The sequence below is a fragment of the Pecten maximus genome, chromosome 3, assembly GCF_902652985.1.
Source record: "Pecten maximus chromosome 3, xPecMax1.1, whole genome shotgun sequence".
Classification (NCBI taxonomy): Eukaryota; Metazoa; Mollusca; class Bivalvia; order Pectinida; family Pectinidae; genus Pecten; species Pecten maximus.
Genome location: NC_047017.1, coordinates 43,017,888 through 43,042,661, shown reverse-complemented (window position 1 = coordinate 43,042,661; position 24,774 = coordinate 43,017,888). Strand labels below are relative to the sequence as shown.

General features: G+C 35.4%; 1 protein-coding gene across 3 annotated transcripts in view; it reads left to right on the top strand.

The window, feature by feature from the left end:
* Positions 1–22,911, top strand: part of LOC117324271 (RAC-beta serine/threonine-protein kinase-like) — a 57,836-nt gene extending 34,925 nt beyond the window's left edge. The window contains exons 11-12 of one of the 3 annotated variants that reach the window (XR_004531948.1): positions 4,595–6,872; positions 6,949–13,763. Coding sequence is in view for 2 of the 3 variants with exons in the window: in XM_033880053.1 (XP_033735944.1) it covers positions 4,595–4,891 (297 nt within the window). In the remaining variant the exon portion in view is untranslated. Of the gene's footprint in view, positions 1–4,594; positions 13,764–17,414 lie in introns of those variants that run through there. The other 2 variants (XM_033880054.1, XM_033880053.1) reach the window with 2 other exon arrangements.
* The last annotated feature ends 1,863 nt before the right edge of the window (positions 22,912–24,774 follow it).

Sequence of the window (24,774 nt, the reverse complement as noted above, 5' to 3'; positions counted from 1 at the left end):
ACATCCCAGCTCCTAATGTTAAGGTCAAGGTCACATACATAAGACTAAAACATCCCAGCTCCTAATATCAAGGTCAAGGTCACATACATAAGACTCAAACATCCTAGCTCCTAATATCAAGGTCAAGGTCACATACATAAGACTCAAACATCCCAACTCCTAATGTTAAAATTAAGGTGTTTGACACATTCTAAAATGTCAGATTGTACTATCTGTCCACTTGAATTTCCTACCCCATATAGAGGTCTTACTAAAGGTGTGTAGAAGTCTAACAAATATGCATTGATACAGTACATGTACATGGTACAAATAAAATTTTCAATTTATTCAGTTTCCATGCTTGCTTTTTAATGCTGCCATATTTCATGTGTCCCCTTTCTAAGATTTATGTTGTCAATGGCAGATTAACTTATTATGTACATATACAATGTGCAGGAATCAATGGGTTTTTTTATCAGTATCGGGTTCCACTCTTGTGATATATTTTAGAAATCATATTCATATCAAACATTTTCACTTCCTCAGTAAAGCAAACCATATATATCCTGATCATATGGATATAAAAGATTTAGTTTTCATCAAAACTGTGAATTTTAACAGCCAAATTGGTAATTTTGTCAACATTGCTTCCAGTAATGCATTTTTCTTCTTAATCATTTGGATATCCTTTTATAGATTGCAATGGTACTTTTTCAAATTTTGAAGTTGTCCTTTTTAAAAATTATCCCTGTTTGATGATCACTGTCTAATGATAGTTTATAACTAACAGTATATATCTGTCTTACAGTTCCATCACTGTCTAATCATTTCCCTGTGGTATATTACACTGCTGTTTTGGTTTGTACGACTATTAACCTTTGTGTTAAACTGATATGTCCTTTGGCCTGTGTTATACTGTTATACCACTTAATATGGTCTAGTAACATCAACTCCTGTATTACACTATACCCTGTGATCTAGTAACATCAACTCCTGTACTCTGCCCTGTGGTCTAGTAACATCAACTCCTGTATAACACTGCCCTGTGGCCTAGTAACATCAACTCCTGTGTTACTCTACCCTGTGGTCTAGTAACATCAACTCCTGTGTTACACTACCCTGTGGTCTAGTAACATCAACTCCTGTATTACACTGCCCTGTGGTCTAGTAACATCAACTCCTGTATTACACTACCCTGTGGTCTAGTAACATCAACTCCTGTATAACACTACCCTGTGGTCTAGTAACATCAACTCCTGTGTTACACTGCCCTGTGGTCTAGTAACATCAACTCCTGTACTCTACCCTGTGGTCTAGTAACATCAACTCCTGTGTTACTCTACCGTGTGGTCTAGTAACATCAACTCCTGTATTACACTGCCCTGTGGTCTAGTAACATCAACTCCTGTATTACACTGCCCTGTGGTCTAGTAACATCAACTCCTGTATTACACTGTCCTGTGGTCTAGTAACATCATCTCCTGTATTACACTGCCCTGTGGTCTAGTAACATCAACTCCTGTACTCTACCCTGTGGTGTAGTAACATCAACTCCTGTGTTACCCTGCCCTGTGGTCTAGTAACATCAACTCCTGTATTACAATACCCTGTGGTCTAGTAACATCAACTCCTGTGTTACTCTACCCTGTGGTCTAGTAACATCAACTCCTGTATTACACTGCCCTGTGGTCTAGTGACATCAACTCCTGTGTTACTCTACCCTGTGGTCTAGTAACATCAACTCCTGTATTACACTACCCTGTGGTCTAGTAACATCAACTCCTGTATTACACTGCCCTGTGGTCTAGTAACATCAACTCCTGTGTTACACTGCCCTGTGGTCTAGTAACATCAACTCCTGTGTTACACTACCCTGTGGTCTAGTAACATCAACTCCTGTGTTACATTACCCTGTGACTAGTAACATCAACTCCTGTGTTACTCTACCCTGTGGTCTAGTAACATCAACTCCTGTATTACACTGCCCTGTGGTCTAGTAACATCAACTCCTGTGTTACTCTACCCTGTGGTCTAGTAACATCAACTCCTGTATAACACTGCCCTGTGGTCTAGTAACATCAACTCCTGTATTACACTACCCTGTGGTCTAGTAACATCAACTCCTGTATTACACTATCCTGTGGTCTAGTAACATCAACTCCTGTGTTACACTGCCCTGTGGTCTAGTAACATCAACTCCTGTGTTACTCTACCCTGTGGTCTAGTAACATCAACTCCTGTGTTACACTACCCTGTGGTCTAGTAAAATCAACTCATGTGTTACACTGCCCTGTGGTCTAGTAACATCAACTCCTGTATAACACTGCCCTGTGGTCTAGTAACATAACTCCTGTATAACACTGCCCTGTGGTCTAGTAACATCAACTCCTGTATAACACTGCCCTGTGGTCTAGTAACATAACTCCTGTATTACACTACCCTGTGGTCTAGTAACAACAACTCCTGTATTACACTGTCCTGTGGTCTAGTAACATCATCTCCTGTGTTACACTGCCCTGTGGTCTAGTAACATCAACTCCTGTGTTACACTGCCCTGTGGTCTAGTAACATCAACTCCTGTGTTACTCTACCCTGTGGTCTAGTAACATCAACTCCTGTGTTACATTACCCTGTGGTCTAGTAACATCAACTCCTGTGTTACACTACCCTGTGATCTAGTAACATCAACTCCTGTACTCTGCCCTGTGGTCTAGTAACATCAACTCCTGTATAACACTGCCCTGTGGTCTAGTAACATCAACTCCTGTATTACATTACCCTGTGGTCTAGTAACATCAACTCCTGTATTACACTGCCCTGTGGTCTAGTAACATCAACTCCTGTATAACACTGCCCTGTGGTCTAGTAACATCAACTCCTGTGTTACTCTACCCTGTGGTCTAGTAACATCAACTCCTGTGTTACACTGCCCTGTGGTCTAGTAACATCAACTCCTGTGTTACACTGCCCTGTGGTCTAGTAACATCAACTCCTGTGTTACTATACCCTGTGGTCTAGTAACATCAACTCCTGTGTTACATTACCCTGTGGTCTAGTAACATCAACTCCTGTGTTACTCTACCCTGTGGTCTAGTAACATCAACTCCTGTGTTACTCTACCCTGTGGTCTAGTAACATCAACTCCTGTATTACACTACCCTGTGGTCTAGTAACATCAACTCCTGTATTGCACTACCCTGTGGTCTAGTAACATCAACTCCTGTGTTACCCTGCCCTGTGGTCTAGTAACATCAACTCCTGTGTTACACTGCCCTGTGGTCTAGTAACATCAACTCCTGTGTTACTCTACCCTGTGGTCTAGTAACATCAACTCCTGTATTACACTGCCCTGTGGTTTAGTAACATCAACTCCTGTATTACACTGCCCTGTGGTCTAGTAACATCAACTCCTGTGTTACACTACCCTGTGGTCTAGTAACATCAACTCCTGTACTCTGCCCTGTGGTCTAGTAACATCAACTCCTGTATAACACTGCCCTGTGGTCTAGTAACATCAACTCCTGTATTACACTGCCCTGTGGTCTAGTAACATCAACTCCTGTATAACACTGCCCTGTGGTCTAGTAACATCAACTCCTGTATAACACTGCCCTGTGGTCTAGTAACATCAACTCCTGTGTTACACTACCCTGTGGTCTAGTAACATCAACTCCTGTGTTACACTGCCCTGTGGTCTAGTAACATCAACTCCTGTGTTACTCTACCCTGTGGTCTAGTAACATCAACTCCTGTACTCTGCCCTGTGGTCTAGTAACATCAACTCCTGTATAACACTGCCCTGTGGTCTAGTAACATCAACTCCTGTGTTACTCTACCCTGTGGTCTAGTAACATCAACTCCTGTGTTACACTGCCCTGTGGTCTAGTGACATCAACTCCTGTGTTACTATACCCTGTGGTCTAGTAACATCAACTCCTGTGTTACACTACCCTGTGGTCTAGTAACATCAACTCCTGTATAACACTGCCCTGTGGTCTAGTAACATCAACTCCTGTGTTACACTGCCCTGTGGTCTAGTAACATCAACTCCTGTGTTACTCTACCCTGTGGTCTAGTAACATCAACTTCTGTGTAATATACTATCCTGTTGTCTAGAATAATTATTAGTTATTGTGTGACATTGCCAGGGTTTGTGTTACATATATCCTGTGGTCTTTAAAATTAACTCTGTGTGGTGTTATAATACATACACTTACCTACATGGAACAAAACTAACAATATATTAAAAAGATTCTTTTCATAATAATAATGATATAGATGTATATGTTTGACATCAATAGCCTTCCCAATAGTACAGTTATAATATGTTTTTCTTTGGGATTTTAACAAATGATTAATCCTTTATTCTGGTCCCAAGTTAAAACAGAATTGTTTGCCTGCTAGTCATTCTCCTTTCGTTTTTCTCAGTACTGGTTTTGTCCTCGTACCTAACTCTTTACTAATTGTTGCCCCAGACCTGGTGTTTTACTGCACATGCTGGGGGCCTTACGATTGGTACTATATAGTTGGTATAGAAGGGTCCTTGGGCCTAAACCTGTACTGTAGACATTGTAAAGCTGCCTCTCTCTAATGTGTATGTCCTCCTCTCTGTCAGATTCCACCGCCCTTCAAGCCTCAGGTGACCTCCGAGACTGACACGCGCTATTTTGATGATGTCTTCACTGGAGAGTCTGTGAGCCTGACTCCGCCAAACAAGCATGGGGGGCCAGGGGAGTTCCAGTTTGGGGCCTTCAACCTGGCCAATGGAGGTCACCCTCTGGAGAGCATTGACGAGGAGATGCCAGAGGCTCTTCCCTACTTTGAGAAGTTTTCCTACCATGGTAGTAAGGTGTCGCTGGCCCACAGCCATGCCTCCAGTTGTATGAGCTTTGAAACTACCTGGAGCACATGACCTCACTGACATCCATAGGGTCATGTGACCCCGAACTAAGTGGCATTTCATTTTAAAGGATCTGCTGGCATGGCCAGTTGATGGTGCCATCCACTGCTTTCAGGTCACACGGTCAAATAAATTTGGATCATGTGATCAAGGCCGATCAGAGATGTGTGTTCACAAACTCTAATGAACTGTTTGATCAATGTTGTTCATATTGTAACCATTAGATTTTTTATGACAAAGATCAGTGTACATGTGTAATAGTTACCTTACCTGTAAATTTATCTTTGTCAGTGTTCAAAGGAGAGGTGCTCCTGTAACACAGATGACATGTATTTACTACAGCCGTACAGGAGTGATTGAACATACTGGTTATGTAACATGTCAATCAAATCCTTCAGTGACCTATTTACGTGATGTAACTTTGGTCGTTCTTATTACATGCTTATTAACAGGAAGCAGTGGATGGATGATACTTCAGAGCTACTAAGGTAGTGGTGTACGATTCTTAGTGTTGTGCAGGGTAACAGATCATTGCGAAAATGAACATCCTTAAATTCTACTACAAGGTTGGCCATATTATTTATGACCAATATGCATATGTTACACATTTTGTCAAAACTCTTAAAACCTATATGGTTACGTTGTAGGAAGACTTTATTGTACTAGAGTTGTAGTATTTTGTTTAAGCAGGCTCAAGAATTTTGTCACATTTTATGTACAATGTAGTTGTGTAGTAATGATAGTCTCTATAGTTTGAACATCACTGTGGTTTGTTGCTTCAGTTATCCCAAATCTGTCGGATTTTTGAGATTAAACAAATATTTGTCAACTTTTTATAATACATTGTATAACAAAGTCCTGAGGTATAAGTGTTGTTTGAAAACAGTTCCTACATGTATGTGGTCAACATCTTGCAATGGAAGATATCTTCTTCATATTAAGGGACAAATTTCATTGAGGACATTTTAGAACCATGAAATAGGAGGGGTAGTTTTATGTTGTTGCTAGTTTGATTTTTTTTTTTAATTCCCCCAATACAACTTGTCATTTTAAAAGCAACAGATTATGTTCTTAAGATTAAATTTACAAACAATATGTGAACACATGTTATTGCAGGTCAAGTTGTTGTTTGATATTGTAGCTGTCGATAACTTTTCTGAGTAGCTCGGAGTGTGGCATATGTGCAGGTATTAGATACTTAAAATCATTAGCTGAGCCACCGGAATTATCAGATAGCTGTGAGGCATTAAATTTACAGTGACATAGAAAAAAATCATGCTTTCCTATTAATGCTTTCCTTTAATGGTGCTCCTACAAGGAATAGCAGTTGCATCTGTATTGAGGTCAAAAGTTAATGAGTATGTGATGAATGACATTTTTGTGAGTATAATTATGCCTGGGCCTTCAGTTTTACTGACCAATGAAATGAGTAATTTCATCTTATCATGAGAATGAATTACAAACTCTGAAATCAAGCTAACAGTATACGTAATTGGACTTGTTAAAATTGATTGCGAATTACAAACTGTAAAATCAAGTAAACAGCAGTTTTGTTGAAACTGAGAATTAATTGCTATCATCCCTAATTCTAAAAGGCAATGTGTATGATATGACCACAGCAATCAAGTCTTCTTTGTTCCAGGTCTGCTTTTCCCTATTGAGTCAATTTTATTAAAGGAAGTAATTTGATATCATATGTTTTATTCAAAAACTTTGAAAACAAGATATATGCTTTTCAGCTAAATATGTTATGTAAATTTAAGTCAGTTAACAACAAGCAAACACTTTTTCTGGATGGAATATAATTGGATATGAACAGAGAAAGTTGTGTTGATTAGACTATATAAAAGAGTAAGATTAGATATACCAGGTAGGAAAGATGGAATGATACACTCCAGGAATCTGTAGGAAAAACTGGTAAATAAGCGAGACCTATTGTAGTGTAGGAAAAATAGGTAAATAAGTGAGACCTATTGTAGTGTAGGAAAAATAGGTAAATAAGTGAGACCTATTGTAGTGTAGGAAAAATAGGTAAATAAGTGAGACCTATTGTAGTGTAGGAAAAATAGGTAAATAAGCGAGACCTATTGTAGGGTCACTATTCCTCCACAAAATCTACCCAGTCTCTTACTATCCCTGTCTTAGTAAGAAAAGAAACAGAATCAATATTGAGATCAGAAATATACCGCGGTACATGATCCACTTTCATCGTCACATGTACATTATATGACAACGTATGAAAGTTACGTGAATATGAGACTGCTTTTTACAGATTGATTTATACATCTGCTATGTGCGATGTGAGATTTTTGGCATGGACCAAGACAAGTTTGTTTCTAAATAAATGATTTACATCCATACAGCAGAAATTCCATTAGTCATTCATGATCACAGCTTGCATTGTTTATAAGTGAGGGCAGTCTCCAAAATATTAAAAATTACTTTTATTATCAGAAATTTTATGTGCTACAATTTAAGAAGTAAATGTGAAGGACCTTGTGACCCAATGTCAGCTGTTTTACATTTAAGCATTGAAGATATCTGTTTTTATTGGATTGATATATGAGTTTAATTTAACGGCTTCGAATTCTCTGATAATGACTTTACATGTGAAGTATGGTGTAACTCGGTACGTTTTAGATCAGTGTAACAATTTTGCTGATTTGATGTGAAAAGTAAGTGTAAAGACGTTACTAAGTGGTCTGCATTAGGCCTGTTGTATGTGTGGTATTCTGTGATTTTACGAACATATGTGATAGTTGTATTTTTGATATTTTAGATTGTATAATGTGTGTCATCTAACAAAATTGTATGTACATACAATTGTAGCTATTTAGAATTTAACTTTATGGAGGTAGAAAATGTCATTTGCACATTTTTTAACACATTAAATATCAGCTTAGTTTGGAAATAATGTACATATTCATCATCAAAAATATGTAGAATGTGTAGATTACATACTTTTTGAACCTGGCTCTGTCATTGTTTGTCAGTTTTATAAAACATTACTAAAACATAATTCTTCTGCATCTATTAAAAGAAAACATTTTCTCACACTTTCTGCAGACCAAAGTTGGCAAAAAGATAACAGATGATGTTGACACTCAGTATATTATTATAATAACTCTGGTCCTATTATAGTTATAACTCTGGTCCTATCATAGTTATAACTCTGGTCCTATCATAGTTATAACTCTGGTCCTATTATAGTTATAACTCTGGTCCTATCATAGTTATAACTCTGGTCCTATTATAGTTATAACTCTGGTCCTATTATAGTTATAACTCTGGTCCTATTATAGTTATAACTCTGGTCCTATTATAGTTATAACTCTGGTCCTATTATAGTTATAACTCTGGTCCTATTATAGTTATAACTCTGGTCCTATCATAGTTATAACTCTGGTCCTATTATAGTTATAACTCTTGTCCTATTATAGTTATAACTCTGGTCCTATTATAGTTATAACTCTGGTCCTATTATAGTTATAACTCTGGTCCTATCATAGTTATTTCTGGTCCTATCATAGTTATTTCTGGTCCTATCATAGTTATTTCTGGTCCTATTATAGTTATAACTCTGGTCCTATTATAGTTATAACTCTGGTCCTATCATAGTTATAATTCTGGTCCTATCATAGTTATAATTCTGGTCCTATCATAGTTATAATTCTGGTCCTATCATAGTTATAACTCTGGTCCTATCATAGTTATAACTCTGGTCCTATTATAGTTATAACTCTGGTCCTATTATAGTTATAATTCTGGTCCTATTATAGTTATAACTCTGGTCCTATCATAGTTATAACTCTGGTCCTATCATAGTTATAACTCTGGTCCTATTATAGTTATAACTCTGGTCCTATCATAGTTATAGCTGTATTGCACTATTAGTTAGAGCTACTATCCTGACAGGTAAACCTTTTAGTTAGAGTTACTATCCCGACGGGTATACCTTTTAGTTAGAGCTACTATCCCGACGGGTATACCTTTTAGTTAGAGTTACTATCCCGACGGGTATACCTTTTAGTTAGAGCTACTATCCTGACGGGTATACCTTTTAGTTAGAGCTACTATCCCGACGGGTATACCTTTTAGTTAGAGTTACTATCCCGACGGGTATACCTTTTAGTTAGAGCTCCTATCCCGACGGGTATACCTTTTAGTTAGAGCTACTATCCCGACGGGTATACCTTTTAGTTAGAGTTACTATCCCGACGGGTATACCTTTTAGTTAGAGTTACTATCCCGATGGGTATACCTTTTAGTTAGAGTTACTATCCCGACGGGTATACCTTTTAGTTAGAGTTACTATCCTGACAGGTATACCTTTTAGTTAGAGTTACTATCCTGACAGGTATACCTTTTAGTAAGAGCTACTATCCCGACAGGTATACCTTTTAGTTAGAGCTACTATCCCGACGGGTATACCTTTTAGTTAGAGCTACTATCCCGACAGGTATACCTTTTAGTTAGAGCTACTATCCTGACAGGTATACCTTTTAGTTAGAGGTGTTATCCTGACAGGTATACCTTTTAGTTAGAGCTACTATCCTGACAGGTAAACCTTTTAGTTAGAGCTACTATCCTGACAGGTATACCTTTTAGTTAGAGTTACTATCCCGACGGGTAAACCTTTTAGTTAGAGGTACTATCCTGACAGGTATACCTTTTAGTTAGAGGTGTTATCCTGACAGGTATACCTTTTAGTTAGAGCTACTATCCTGACAGGTATACCTTTTAGTTAGAGGTGTTATCCTGACAGGTAAACCTTTTAGTTAGAGCTACTATCCTGACAGGTATACCTTTTAGTTAGAGCTACTATCCTGACAGGTATACCTTTTAGTTAGAGCTACTATCCTGACAGGTATACCTTTTAGTTAGAGGTGTTATCCTGACAGGTAAATCTTTTAGTTAGAGTTACTATCCTGACAGGTATACCTTTTAGTTAGAGTTACTATCCTGACAGGTATACCTTTTAGTTAGAGCTACTATCCTGACAGGTATACCTTTTAGTTAGAGTTACTATCCTGACAGGTATACCTTTTAGTTAGAGGTGTTATCCTGACAGGTAAATCTTTTAGTTAGAGTTACTATCCTGACAGGTATACCTTTTAGTTAGAGCTACTATCCTGACAGGTAAATCTTTTAGTTATGACATCAGTCCTTTTACTGTAAGTAATAATTCTGATCATTTTAAACTTTTATGTTTTAGAAATGATTATCAATGACAGCTAGATCTGTAAGAGAAATTGAATAAATATTGAGTTTACCCTTGATGCTGACTCTTTTAAGCATGTATATATATATACTTTTTAAATCATACATATATTAAACATCCAGATGTTTTAACCAAAAATTATACAATTAACAGTATATCAAAGTTGAAATAATCCAAAATGTATAGTTATGGGTGTTTCACTGGAACATGAACACCTCACTCTAGGGCATTATATAATACTAGTGAGGTCAACACGCCTAGCTTTATGGAGTGTGATCTGCAGAATATATAAACCCACACCTGAGTTATTTATAGGGAGTGTGGTCTACAGAACATATAAACCCACACCTGGGTTATTTATAGGGAGTATGGTCTACAGAATATATAAACCCACACCTGGGTTATTTATAGGGAGTATGGTCTACAGAATATATAAACCCACACCTGGGTTATTTATAGGGAGTATGGTCTACAGAATATATAAACCCACACCTGGGTTATTTATAGGGAGTATGATCTACAGAATATATAAACCCACACCTGGGTTATTTATAGGGAGTATGGTCTACAGAATATATAAACCCACACCTGGGTTATTTATAGGGAGTATGGTCTACAGAATATATAAACCCACACCTATTTATAGGGAGTATGATCTACAGAACACATAAACCCACACCTGGGTTATTTATAGGAAGTGTGCACGTGGTCTACAGAATATATAAACCCACACCTGGGTTATTTATAGGAAGTGTGCACGTGGTCTACAGAATATATAAACCCACACCTGGGTTATTTATAGGAAGTGTGGTCTACAGAATATATAAACCCACACCTGGGTTATTTATAGGAAGTGTGCACGTGGTCTACAGAATATATAAACCCACACCTGGGTTATTTATAGGAAGTGTGCACGTGGTCTACAGAATATATAAACCCACACCTGGGTTATTTATAGGAAGTGTGGTCTACAGAATATATAAACCCACACCTGGGTTATTTATAGGGAGTGTGGTCTACAGAATATATAAACCCACACCTGGGTTATTTATAGGGAGTGTGGTCTACAGAATAATTGATAGAAGTGTGATAAATCGTCTCATATCACCCGTCGGTGAGATTGCATCATTTACAATCATTGATCTTAACAGAATAAGAATCCCATCAGTAATGTATCTATAGGGACTGTGCTAAATGAAAGTGATGTTGACATAATATTGTTAAGTTTTAAAAAATGTTTAAATGTAGCGTTCATTGATAACTCTGTTGAATAAGGCCTAAAATGAGCTGCCCTGTCTTAAGCCGTTATGTACTCACCATCATCAGATTGGGGCTATTCAAATCGCCCTGCATCGGTGGTCCATCTGTCCGTAAATAATCCTTGTTATCGCTATTTCTTGAACAGTACTTGAGGGATATTTCTTAATCTTCATGTGTTGGTTCTTCTTGGTCCCTTGTTGTGCCAATTTAATTTAGATTTTTGATTAGAAAAACAATTTTGGGAACTGAAGATTATCATCGCTATTTTTTTTAAATGAACTGAAAGGATTTGTTTCAAACTTCACATTTAGGTGTCACCTGTTATCAGAATATAAAGAGGAAAAATTGAGAGATGAGTCTGATATAGGACCAATAAAGATCATTCAATGGTGTGCACTAAGATCCCTCTGGTTGTCTAGATCTTGTTTCATAGACTAAGAATAGTAAATATATTTGATGTTTTCAGGAAATTCAGGTCGTTTTCATACTAAGGCTGAAAGTCACTACCTCGATAGTTATGGCTTCATGTTATTGACTTTTTAGCGGCTTTTTAATGTTGTTGTGTTTTTAAATCTTTTCTAAATGAATTTTAAGTACACTGTAATTGAATTTGACAGATTTTATCATGGTTGTTGAAATCATCTGGAAATACAAAGAAATCCTACCCCTACTTAAGACTACTCTGTACTCTATAGACTAGCATCCACCGTACCAATAACCATAGGCATATTACTGATTGGTTAAAATATTTAAGCTTCAAATTGATATTGTTATGATATGTAAGAAAAGTTTTTACTTTTATCTCCTATTTGCATATAAGATATACTTAATAAGAAATATCACTCTTTTATAGATAAGTGTTTGGTTATACATGTATATGTTGATGTATATCACATAATAGATTGAATTCAAATTGCTCTATATTCTTGTGTGACAGATGTGTACACTACTTACTCCTTTGGTAGTTGGGTAGCTTACACACCTACCAGTATGCCATTTTTGACATGTAATATTTAATGTTGTTCTCTGGAATATACAGTCTTGAAATTTATACATAGAAATACTTTTGACACACAAGTTGTTGATTGTGCTAACACAACTGTTGATAATGTGTAGAAAGTTGAGGGGTGACAACTCTGTGTGATTGTGTAGAAAGTTAAGGGGTGTCAACTCTGTGTGATTTGAAACATTTAATAGAGGAATGATTGATGTAACATTAAAAAAAATAGTATTACCTATGAAAGTTGCTGAAGACAGATTAAAACAAGGAATACATTTAACAGATTATATCCTGCTACATATTGAAATAATAGTATTAGAGGTATAGTAGGTTATTATGACGAGTATTGACCAAACAAACTCTGTAAAGTGTGAATGAAGACATATTGGACTTAATTTGAAAATCCAGTTATATAATGAGAGTAGAAGGTTATACATGTATAAGGAGAGAGAAGTGTAAAATTTGTTATGTTTGTTAATCCAATTGACATGTAATGCATACATTGTGCATTTGCAGTACAAGTAAACCTCATTTGAATATTTGATACCGATGTATATGAAATATATGTAAAACTTAATGTAAAATATTGATTTATTATAATTATAGTTTGAAGTTATCAATACAATTTCTTTGGCAGTTTGGTGAGAATTCAAAGTTCAATCTTTAGGTGTCACATCCTCTTATAATTATATCGTGAATGACTTTTGGGTAAAGAACCTTGGCTCTGTCACTTTATTTTGTGTGGTTATAGGATTAACACTACATCCTTATAAGTCCTATCGGTGGTACTGGGGTACTATAGGTTTCCTCTCGGTCCATCTTGTACACGTACATCCTCGTGTATATAATGCCAAGTTTGTCAGTGCTTTAGGGGCTTTATTCCTTGAGGGATTATGGTCAAACTTCACACAATGGACCATAATATCTCGGACAAGTTCAGAGATTTTAGGTCAAGGTCACTGTTACTATTTATAGAAAACCTGAGAAATCAGAAATTGAAAAAATTACAAAAATTTTCTCTATTGTTTGTAGGTAAGAATGTTAGGTATTACTTAAAATTAGAGGAATAGAGGAAGGGGGGTTAAGTGTAAGATGTTGAGTTATAGTATATAAAGACCCAAATGTTAAACACTTGAAGAACTGTAGACTGAAGGGCCATGGTAGGACTCTAAATACTTTAACCATACTACCTGGTATTGTCTCTGTATGTGTTGGTGTGGAAGGATACAGGCATAGTCTTTAGGATTATAATAACAATTATCCTAGATTGACCAATTATGTGATTAAAACATCCTATATATTGATTGTATGAAGCATTGTAAATACATGGTGATAACCTTCTTGTTTGTAAAATTAAGAAGTTAGTTACCATGCTAGATCAATAAACAAAATCATGTACTGTCTTCAAGTTCTCTGTTTTTTGGTATTATAATGTGCTGTAACATCAATACATTTCAGGATCTAGTAAAACATGATATGTTTGTCTCTATAACGACAGAAATATGACAGTGGTGAGATATTGTGAAACCTTGTATACATAATTATGACGAGTAGAGGACAGAACTGCTGGTGAACATCAGCTGTTTGCCTTGGTCTATATTCTGTCTGGAATACACCGTTCTTATCTGAAAATACAGACTGATTGCTGGGATATAAAATCTTTTATTCAATGGATACACAGTACATTATCTTTATAGAAATTAATACACACACACCAGTTTTAACATGAAGAGCATGGTTTTCTATAAAACTTTACATGTTGCAGTTAATAAAGCCAGGGGTGTAGAAAGAATTCTATTCTAAGTCCCTGATAAAACTTATAAGATATGATTAACAGTAACTTGTCAGTCCCACAAGTTACAGGCAGAGACCATGTAAACTACCTGATGTCGATACCATGAGACTGTCTTATGTCAAATCAAATCAAAGTGCTAAGAGTTCATTTACCGATCAACTGCTTATCACAATTTGGTATTGCAATTTCCCACAAGAAATGATCAAGAGGACACTGCCAACTAGATCCGATATATATAGAATATAATGCAGCTATCACTTGTTAAAACAACACTGTCCTAAATATACACAAATTACTGTCCTAAATATACACAAGTAACTGTCCTAAATATCCACAAGTAACTGTCCTAAATATCCACAAGTAACTGTACTAAATATACACAAGTAACTGCCTAAATATACACAAGTAACTGTCCTAAATATACACAAGTAACTGTCCTAAATATATACACAAGTAACTGTCCTAAATATACACAAGTAACTGTCCTAAATATACACAAGTAACTGTCCTAAATATACACAAGTAACTGTCCTAAATAAACACAAGTAACTGTCCTAAATATACACAAGTAACTGCCTAAATATACACAAGTAACTGTCCTTATGTACACAAGTTACTGTCCTAAATATACACAAGTAACTGTCCTAAATAAACACAAGTTACTGTCCTAAATATACACAAGTAACTGTCCTAAATATACACAAGTAACTGTCCTTATGTACACAAGTAACTGTCCTAAATATACACAAGTTACTGTACTAAGTATACACAAGTTACTGTCCTAAATATACACAAGTTACTGTCCTAAATATACACAAGTTACTGTCCTAAATATACACAAGTAACTGTCCTAAATAAACACAAGTAACTGTCCTAAATATACACAAGTAACTGCCTAAATATACACAAGTAACTGCCTAAATATACACAAGTAACTGTCCTTATGTACACAAGTTACTGTCCTAAATATACACAAGTAACTGTCCTAAATAAACACAAGTTACTGTCCTAAATATACACAAGTAACTGTCCTAAATATACACAAGTAACTGTCCTAAATATACACAAATTACTGTCATAAATATACACAAATTACTGTCATAAATAAACACAAGTAACTGTCCTAAATATACACAAGTAACTGCCTAAATATACACAAGTAACTGTCCTTATGTACACAAGTTACTGTCCTAAATATACACAAGTAACTGTCCTTATGTACACAAGTAACTGTCCTTATGTACACAAGTAACTGTCCTAAATATACACAAGTTACTGTACTAAGTATACACAAGTTACTGTCCTAAATATACACAAGTTACTGTCCTAAATATACACAAGTTACTGTCCTAAATATACACAAGTTACTGTCCTAAATATACACAAGTTACTGTCCTAAATATACACAAATTACTGTCATAAATACACACAAATTACTGTCCTAAATATACACAAGTAACTGTCCTAAATATACACAAGTAACTGTCCTAAATATACACAAATCAGTCCTAAATATACACAAGTAACTATCCTAAATATGCACAAGTAGCTGTCATAAATACACACAAATCACTGTCCTAAATATACACAACTAACTGTCCTAAATATACACAAGTAACTCATAAATATACACAAATTACTGTCCTAAATATACACAAGTAACTGTCCTAAATATACACAAGTAGCTGTCATAAATACACACAAATTACTGTTCTAAATATACACAAATCACTGTCCTAAATATACTCAAATCACTGTCATAAATATACACAAGTAACTGTCCTAAATATACACAAACCACTGTCCTAAATATACACATTACTGTCCTAAAAATACACAAGGAACTGTTCTAAATACACACAAGTAACTCCTAAATATACACAAATTACTGTCCTAAATATACACATTTACTGTCCAAAATATATAAAATTTAATATACACAAGTTGCTGTCCTGAATATATAAAATTTACTGTCTAAAATATATTTAAATTACTGTTCCATTATATAATTAGTACACAGATCTAACAGCATACCAATGTTAATGTCCAACATTACAGGTTTTACTGCTGCTACTATACAAATTTTACTGCCCTGTTAGGACATCTATTCATACTTTTCCTAATTCGCTTGGGAAAGAAAAATAATCGAGCAACATAACTAAAACAGACTGTACTTCTGTTAAAGACACATAAGGACAGATTTTACTCTTGAGGAGATAAATACTGTACACCTCGGTGACGACATGTCAGATGTAAGATTTAATTGTCCATTGCATTGAAAAGAGATTTTTTTCTCCTGTATGAAATAGAATAAATTAGGGTCTGAAGAGACAGGAACTGTATACTGTTGTTATAAATATAGATTTTCCTGACATCTGAAGAATACTGTCCTATAAAGACATTTTCCTGTCCTGTAGGTATACTGTCCCATAAAGACATTGTCCTGTCCTGTAGGTAAACTGTCCTATAAAGGCATTGTCCTGTTATGAAAGACATTGGCCCGTCCTGTAGGTAAACTGTACTGTCCCATAAAGACATTGTCCTGTCCTGTAGGTAAACTGTCCTATAAAGACATTGTCCTGTCCTGTAGGTAAACTGTACTGTCCCATAAAGACATTGTCCTGTCCTGTAGGTAAACTGTCTTATAAAGACATTGTCCTGTCCTGTAGGTAAACTGTCCTATAAAGACATTGTCCTGTCCTGTAGGTAAACTGTCCTATAAAGACATTGTCCTGTCCTGTAGGTAAACTGTCCTATAAAGACATTGTCCTGTTATGTAAGACATTGGCCCGTCCTGTAGGTAAACTGTACTGTCCCATAAAGACATTGTCCTGTCCTGTAGGTAAACTGTTCTATAAAGACATTGTCCTGTCCTGTAGGTAAACTGTACTGTCCCATAAAGACATTGTCCTGTCCTGTAGGTAAACTGTCTTATAAAGACATTGTCCTGTCCTGTAGGTAAACTGTCCTATAAAGACATTGTCCTGTCCTGTAGGTAAACTGTCCTATAAAGACATTGTCCTGTTATGTAAGACATTGGCCCGTCCTGTAGGTAAACTGTACTGTCCCATAAAGACATTGTCCTGTCCTGTAGGTAAACTGTCCTATAAAGACATTGTCCTGTCCTGTAGGTATACTGTCCCATAAAGACATTGCCCTGTCCTGTAACAACACTTTTTTTTTTTTTTTTTAATATTTTTTGATTTCCTGTAAAGTGTTTAATGCTATTTTGATCTCCATACTTACTCTCTGTCAACAGATTACACCTCCCTGGAAGCCAGATGTGAAGAGTACCTGTGACACAAAGTATATCCCAGATGAGTTTGCGAGGGAGCCAATGTCCCTGACCCCACCTCGTCACGGTCAGGGTGAACTGTCACAGAGCTCACGACAACTGCTGTCCATACAAGAGGAGGGCGAGCTTCCATACTTCGAACAGTTCTCCTACCATGGCACTAGTAGCCGCAGCTTTGGAAGTTATCTTAGCCAATCTGTGTCAGGCACTGAAGAAATGTTTTGATGTGTGGTGAAACAATACATTACAGTTTGAATCAAATGATAATTTAAATCTGAAAAAGATTGAATATGTACTGTCATAAATGGGTTTTGAAATTGAAATTAGTTACCACAGAATGGTATTTCCTGTTGACTACTCCATATGTTTTGCCCCAGAAAGCTCACTCCTCTGTTCTCTGTAATGAACTTGTCACTTAGCACAATGATGGAATGTAAGGCTGCATCCTTCATAGAAAATATAGGAGCAACATCATCATTGTGCACACTATATTCCCAGAAATAATTTTTGATTGCATCACAAAAGAGAATGAAAATATTCCTCTCATGGGACAATAAGTATCTATGCAGGTGAACAATAGAGGTATTCTTTAGAGGTATCCATCAAAAGATAAAAAAAAAAAAAATGATAAAATACATTGATTAGAGAGCTCCCAGAAAACTAGGAAGACTTGCAGGCATTTTTCTAGTAAAGAAATTTATCAATGGAATTCGTCCCAGTAAAAATAATAAATAAAATCAATATTATCAGGTGTGCTGACAATGCCTCTTTTTATGTAAAATGAAGGTAAAAAGTAATTGCTAAATATTAAGGTTACGAAATGATAATTTTTTACTGTAATTGCTTGTATAAAATGATATGAACCTTAGTTATGTGCATGGAGTTGTTACCTGTGATATTTAGGTGTAAAGGTGGTCTCAATACACAGGTTCTGGTGCCAATGGACTCATTCCAATACAACCTGGACTTTAGCAATGTCTGCAGGTAACTTGCTAAAATCCAGGATGGTTTAGGGAAATGATGAAACATGATTGTTTGTTTCTTGTTAAGTTATATTTGGGGAATTTTGTGTCCATAGTCATCTGTTAATGTAAACTGCTTATTTTGATTAACTTGTAAACTGTTGTGCCTTTTTTGTCATTTTTTCAATATATGCCAAAAACGACTATTTCCTTTTGGCCACAAGGTATTTCACCTGAGCCTAGTAAAATCATCCTGTAATCAATAATGTGAACGTGAAAAGAAATTAATAATTATGACAGCTTTATAGATCTTTAAATCAAAACAAGTTAAATGACATTTTGAATGACAGGGTTTCATGTATAATGAAACAGTAATTTTCAGTGTTTCAAAAGTTTAAGAATTTCCAAATTTTGCTAATTTACAGCACTGAAAAATCCAGAAAATTTTTTTTTTATTAGATTGTATGATTTTGATTGCATCTATTATAAGAAACTTCTTTGTGATTTATTTACTCTTTAATGAATAAATATGTAAGTTATTGAAGATAAGGTAAGAGAAATGATAGCTTTAAATAGGATACTTCAGTTCTGACACCATGAGTGTGAGTAATGGAGGTCCTGGTCACAGGACATATTTCTGGTGGAGAAGTCCTTCATAACTAACAATACAGATTCACATCTAATCTACTGTGCTATATAGATACCGGTCATTTTAGGATGCTGTGTGTCTACCAGTGATTTTTAGGATGGTGTGTGTGTACCAGTGATTTTTAGGACGTTATGTGCTCTATACTAATGTCTGGATGTGACGCGGGAGTCACAAACATGTTATTATTGTTTTACAATATTATTTTTGTGAATGGTTAAGTGTAGTGGATGTATGGTATAAATTGACATGTATGTTTGTGTAAATACTTGTATATCTAATGGTTAGTATACCGCGATAATCAACAATTTACAATGTGTTGTTCCTTTTACTCAGTGAAAGGATATATATTAAAGATACAGTAGTTTTAAATGGTATTCATTGGAGTGGAATGCTGGCATTTCTTTTCAAATCAAATGTTTTTACTTATACCTGACTGTAAATAAGGGACATATTTAAACATTAATCCTTCAAACCTAGCTGTCATTTTATAAGGATGACTATCTTTCACCAGTAAATATTGTAATGGACACTTTATCTGTCTCATAACAGTATGTTACCATTTCAACAAATACCGGCTCCTGTATTGAGGCATGAATGTGTCATTGGCAGTATTTATCACAAGGAAACATTCACTTGGAGTACACTGATTGGCATGACTTAGATAGATGTTTCTGGTATTTTATTCAAACAAGTGCTAACTTAATATGATAGGGTGCTATGGTTTACCTGTAGACTGTTTTTGGACCTATGTACATATCCCTTCCTTACTACAAGGAGAACCCACCTCAAAATGGCCCTTGCTGTTCATTGGTAATAAACCCAACAAACTACATGTAATTAACAAACAAAAATGTCCCTTCCAATTATTACTTTAGTTTATTAATTTCAACAAGTACAACTCAATGGCCCTGCACACGTACTGGGTTTTACACCATAATTAACCAGAGTAATTGTGCTACATAATTTATGTATCAGAATAATATACCTCTTTAGTTAATTATTGTGTCGCTTGTGAAGCATGGCGAACACTTAGGGATCACTTTGTCCATCAGGATCACTTTGTCAATCAGGATAACTTTGTCCGTCGTCACACATTGTTGTCAGTCACCCTTTAGTTTTCTTTTTTTTTTCCACTACAGATTACTACATCAATATGTTACTTGGTATATGGTTTTGTCATATTAGATTAAAGATCGAGTTTGAACCCTTTGTCAAAATTCCATTTTTTGCTGGAGTTATGGCCCTTTGCACATTGCAAATTTGCATAATTAATGGTTTTCCTTAATTATTTTCCATACCCCATCCATTTGTGACTTTTTTCGTGAATGAGGTATTACAGTTCAAGTTCATTCCTGGTGTCAAATTCCATCTATTTTTAGAGTTATGCCACACACAATAGTATCATACGATCATGATACTGTCCACATATGACCTCAGATGGTGTGTGGAGATGAGATATAATCATTGAAGAAACTACCAGTATAGGGGAAGTAATGATAGGTATTACATATCTTTGTTTTGAGTCCCGAAAGTATGAATTCCTAGTGGAATCTCTTGTACACATTTAATTAACATTTGCTATATTTTTAGTTCACACAAAGTGCCATTTAGCTTTTGGTATGGTGCACTTTTAACTCTGCAATTTTTATCTTCTAGAAAGCTAAGCAACTGAGACCTGATATTTGGTCCGGTGGTACGTATAGCAGAGTACATTAAAGTTACCTCATATACATGACCTTGACCTATTTCTAAGGTCACAGGGGCCAAATAGTTAAAAATCCATTTGCAAATCTTCTTCTCAAGTTCTAAAAGATCAAGGGCACTTATCTTTTGCCACTAGGTTCCTGCTATGAAGAGTTATGAAATTACTTCACACAATTACCATGACCTATTCTAAAGGTCACAGGTTCAAATATGTTAAAAACTTAAGATTCTATTTTTCAAGTTCTAGAAGACCCATATGTGTAATATTTTTCCAGCAGGGAAGAAGGATTAAGTGCTAAAATGATTCAGCATGCAAATGACCTTGGCCTTTTTTTCAAGATCACCATTGTAATATATGAAGTACGCTATGTATATACTACTACATAGGATCAACAACATGCTTCACATTACACTTCATATTACCACATGTAATGGGTTTTGCAAACATGTTTACATCTATGCCAAACCCTAAATTATAATCCTCCAATGCAGCAGTGAATTATATCCCTCTGTTAGAAATATTGTATGCCATTGCCTAACACATCACTAACATATTACGGTCAACATGAAAATTGGAAATAGTAATTTTGCCGTAATTCCTACCTGGCCATGTGAGTGATTCAGTCCCTCTGGGCCTCTTGTTGCCGGTTATACTTGAGCAATGATCAGAATGAAAAAGGTGCACAATCATAGTTGATTTTAGTGTGAGCCCGGTGATACCATACTACCAGTACTAATGCACTGATCTGTAGCACATATACCATTATATGAAGCCCCCCCCCCCCTTCCCAACACACATTTCCTTCATACTTTGTCTCAAAGAAATGGAAAAAAAAATTCTGTGGGAAGATTTGTCTACATTAGGCTCCTAAATGTAACATGTTGAGGAATGTTATTGGTATTAACATGGCCTTTTTATTATTAAGTTAGAAATAGAGTTTCAAATATGTACTGTACATACATGAGGTAATTTTTTTAAACGAGAACTTACAATGTGGGTCAGAACTAAAGCTTTGCCAATCTCCTATAACTACATTATGATTGACTACCCCACCTCTTATTCAACTGACAGTGAAAACAAAGGACTTTTTCGGAAAAGGAAAGAAAACGTTTGCATTCGAAGAAATAAAGTTGTAAAAATTTAATTGCTGGGTAGTTGGACACCTTACTTCTTGTTGCTTATATAACCAACTACAGCTAGCTTGTGTTTTTGTACTGTTAAATACTACCTCGATAGAAGATTGTGTAAACATACAGATCACAAGATTGTTGGTAGAACAGAACTAGATTAACTAACAGATCATTTTTGTTTTTAAGAAATAGTCAAAAATTTGTATATATTATGGTTGAATATATAATGAAAGTAAGAAAATACTGGAAAAAATATGATCAAGGTTGCTTCAGCCTGAGTTAACTTATACATTCCACCATAATATACAAACACATGTTGATGACTCAACCCTGTCGGTCATGGAATGTGCATTTGTGTCTACCTCAGTGCCTTTAAGCAACATAAAGTTTATTTCAAATTGTAATATTTTTTGGTGTGAGAGGCCATGCTTTTATTTCTTCAGCAAGCCTAAATATTAATTGATGTCATAGTTTCTTATCAGCTCTTGTCAATGGTCCTGTTTCGCCAGTTGTAGCATGGATGTGGTATAAATAAAATATACATACATCAGTTATGAAAATATTCTGCTGTCTTCACACTTCACTCAATATATGAAAGGTGTTGGAAGAGTGTTGGATCAGCATCTTTTATAGATACAAAACTAATATTGTATAAACTAAAAAGTGTTGTTTTATATCTGTTTCCTATTATAACGGTAATTAAAATTTGTTTCCATGGAGAGCAGACAAAGACCCCCCAATGTGGCCTGCTATTTTGTGTTCCCGGTTTTGTTCAGTATGTGCTCCATCAACTCCTTAACTAACCCTAATGATTGTAAGAATAAGTTGATATTAATAGCTGAGCTGCCCCAATGGTGTCTCCTCAAGGATAAGGTACAATGTCTGTGTGAGTTGCCAGCTCTAGATCAGTAATGGAACTCTGTTAAAGTATGGCTTGGATACATATAAAACGGAGCCAGCATGGACAATCCATGGCAATCATTGTGTATGAAATAAAGTTTTTTATGTAGTTTTATAAAAGACTTGTGTTTTTTATTCAACAGGTTAGTTATACACTGTATACTTAATATACTTGAAAACAAGGTAGGGGGCAGGTAGCCCTCTAGACTCTACTTGGCTCTTAGTTGTGCAAGTTAAAACAATGTTATTTGTACCATCAGATTAAAATAAAGTAAATGGTATCATCGGGTATGTATTGTTATTTATAGGGTTATTTGTACCATCGGGTATGTATTGTTATTTATAGGGTTATTTGTACCATCGGGTATGTATTGTTATTTATAGGGTTATTTGTACCATCGGGTATGTATTGTTATTTATAGGGTTATTTGTACCATCGGGTATGTATTGTTATTTATAGGGTTATTTGTACCATCGGGTATGTATTGTTATTTATAGGGTTATTTGTACCATCGGGTATGTATTGTTATTTATAGGGTTATTTGTACCATCGGGTATGTATTGTTATTTATAGGGTTATGTGTACCATCGGGTATGTATTGTTATTGATAGGGTTATTTGTACCATCGGGTATGTATTGTTATTTATAGGGTTATTTGTACCATCGGGTATGTATTGTTATTTATAGGGTTATTTGTACCATCGGGTATGTATTGTTATTTATAGGATTATATGTACCATCGGGTATGTATTGTTATTTATAGGGTTATGTGTACCATCGGGTATGTATTGTTATTTATAGGGTTATTTGTACCATCGGGTATGTATTGTTATTTATAGGGTTATTTGTACCATCGGGTATGTATTGTTATTTATAGGGTTATTTGTACCATCGGGTATGTATTGTTATTTATAGGGTTATATGTACCATCGGGTATGTATTGTTTATAGGGTTATTTGTACCATCGGGTATGTATTGTTATTTATAGGGTTATTTGTACCATCGGGTATGTATTGTTATTTATAGGGTTATTTGTACCATCGGGTATGTATTGTTATTTATAGGGTTATTTGTACCATCGGGTATGTATTATTATTTATAGGGTTATTTGTACCATCAGGTATGTATTGTTATTGATAGGGTTATTTGTACCATCGGGTATGTATTGTTATTTATAGGGTTATATGTACCATCGGGTATGTATTGTTTATAGGGTTATATGTACCATCGGGTATGTATTGTTATTTATAGGGTTATTTGTACCATCGGGTATGTCTTGTTATTTATAGGGTTATTTGTACCATCGGGTATGTATTGTTATTTATAGGGTCATTTGTACCATCGGGTATGTATTATTATTTATAGGGTTATTTGTACCATCGGGTATGTATTGTTATTTATAGGGTTATTTGTACCATCGGGTATGTATTGTTATTTATAGGGTTATTTGTACCATCGGGTATGTATTGTTATTTATAGGGTTATATGTACCATCGGGTATGTATTGTTTATAGGGTTATTTGTACCATCAGGTATGTATTGTTATTTATAGGGTTATATGTACCATCGGGTATGTATTGTTATTTATAGGGTTATTTGTACCATCGGGTATGTATTGTTATTTATAGGGTTATTTGTACCATCGGGTATGTATTGTTATTTATAGGGTTATTTGTACCATCAGGTATGTATTATTTATAGGGTTATGTGTACCATCGGGTATGTATTATTTATAGGGTTATGTGTACCATCGGGTATGTATTGTTATTTATAGGGTTATTTGTACCATCAGGTATGTATTGTTATTTATAGGGTTATGTGTACCATCGGGTATGTATTGTTATTTATAGGGTTATTTGTACCATCGGGTATGTATTGTTATTTATAGGGTTATTTGTACCATCGGGTATGTATTGTTATTTATAGGGTTATTTGTACCATCAGGTACAGCGAAATATGATCCATCACAGTGAAGGT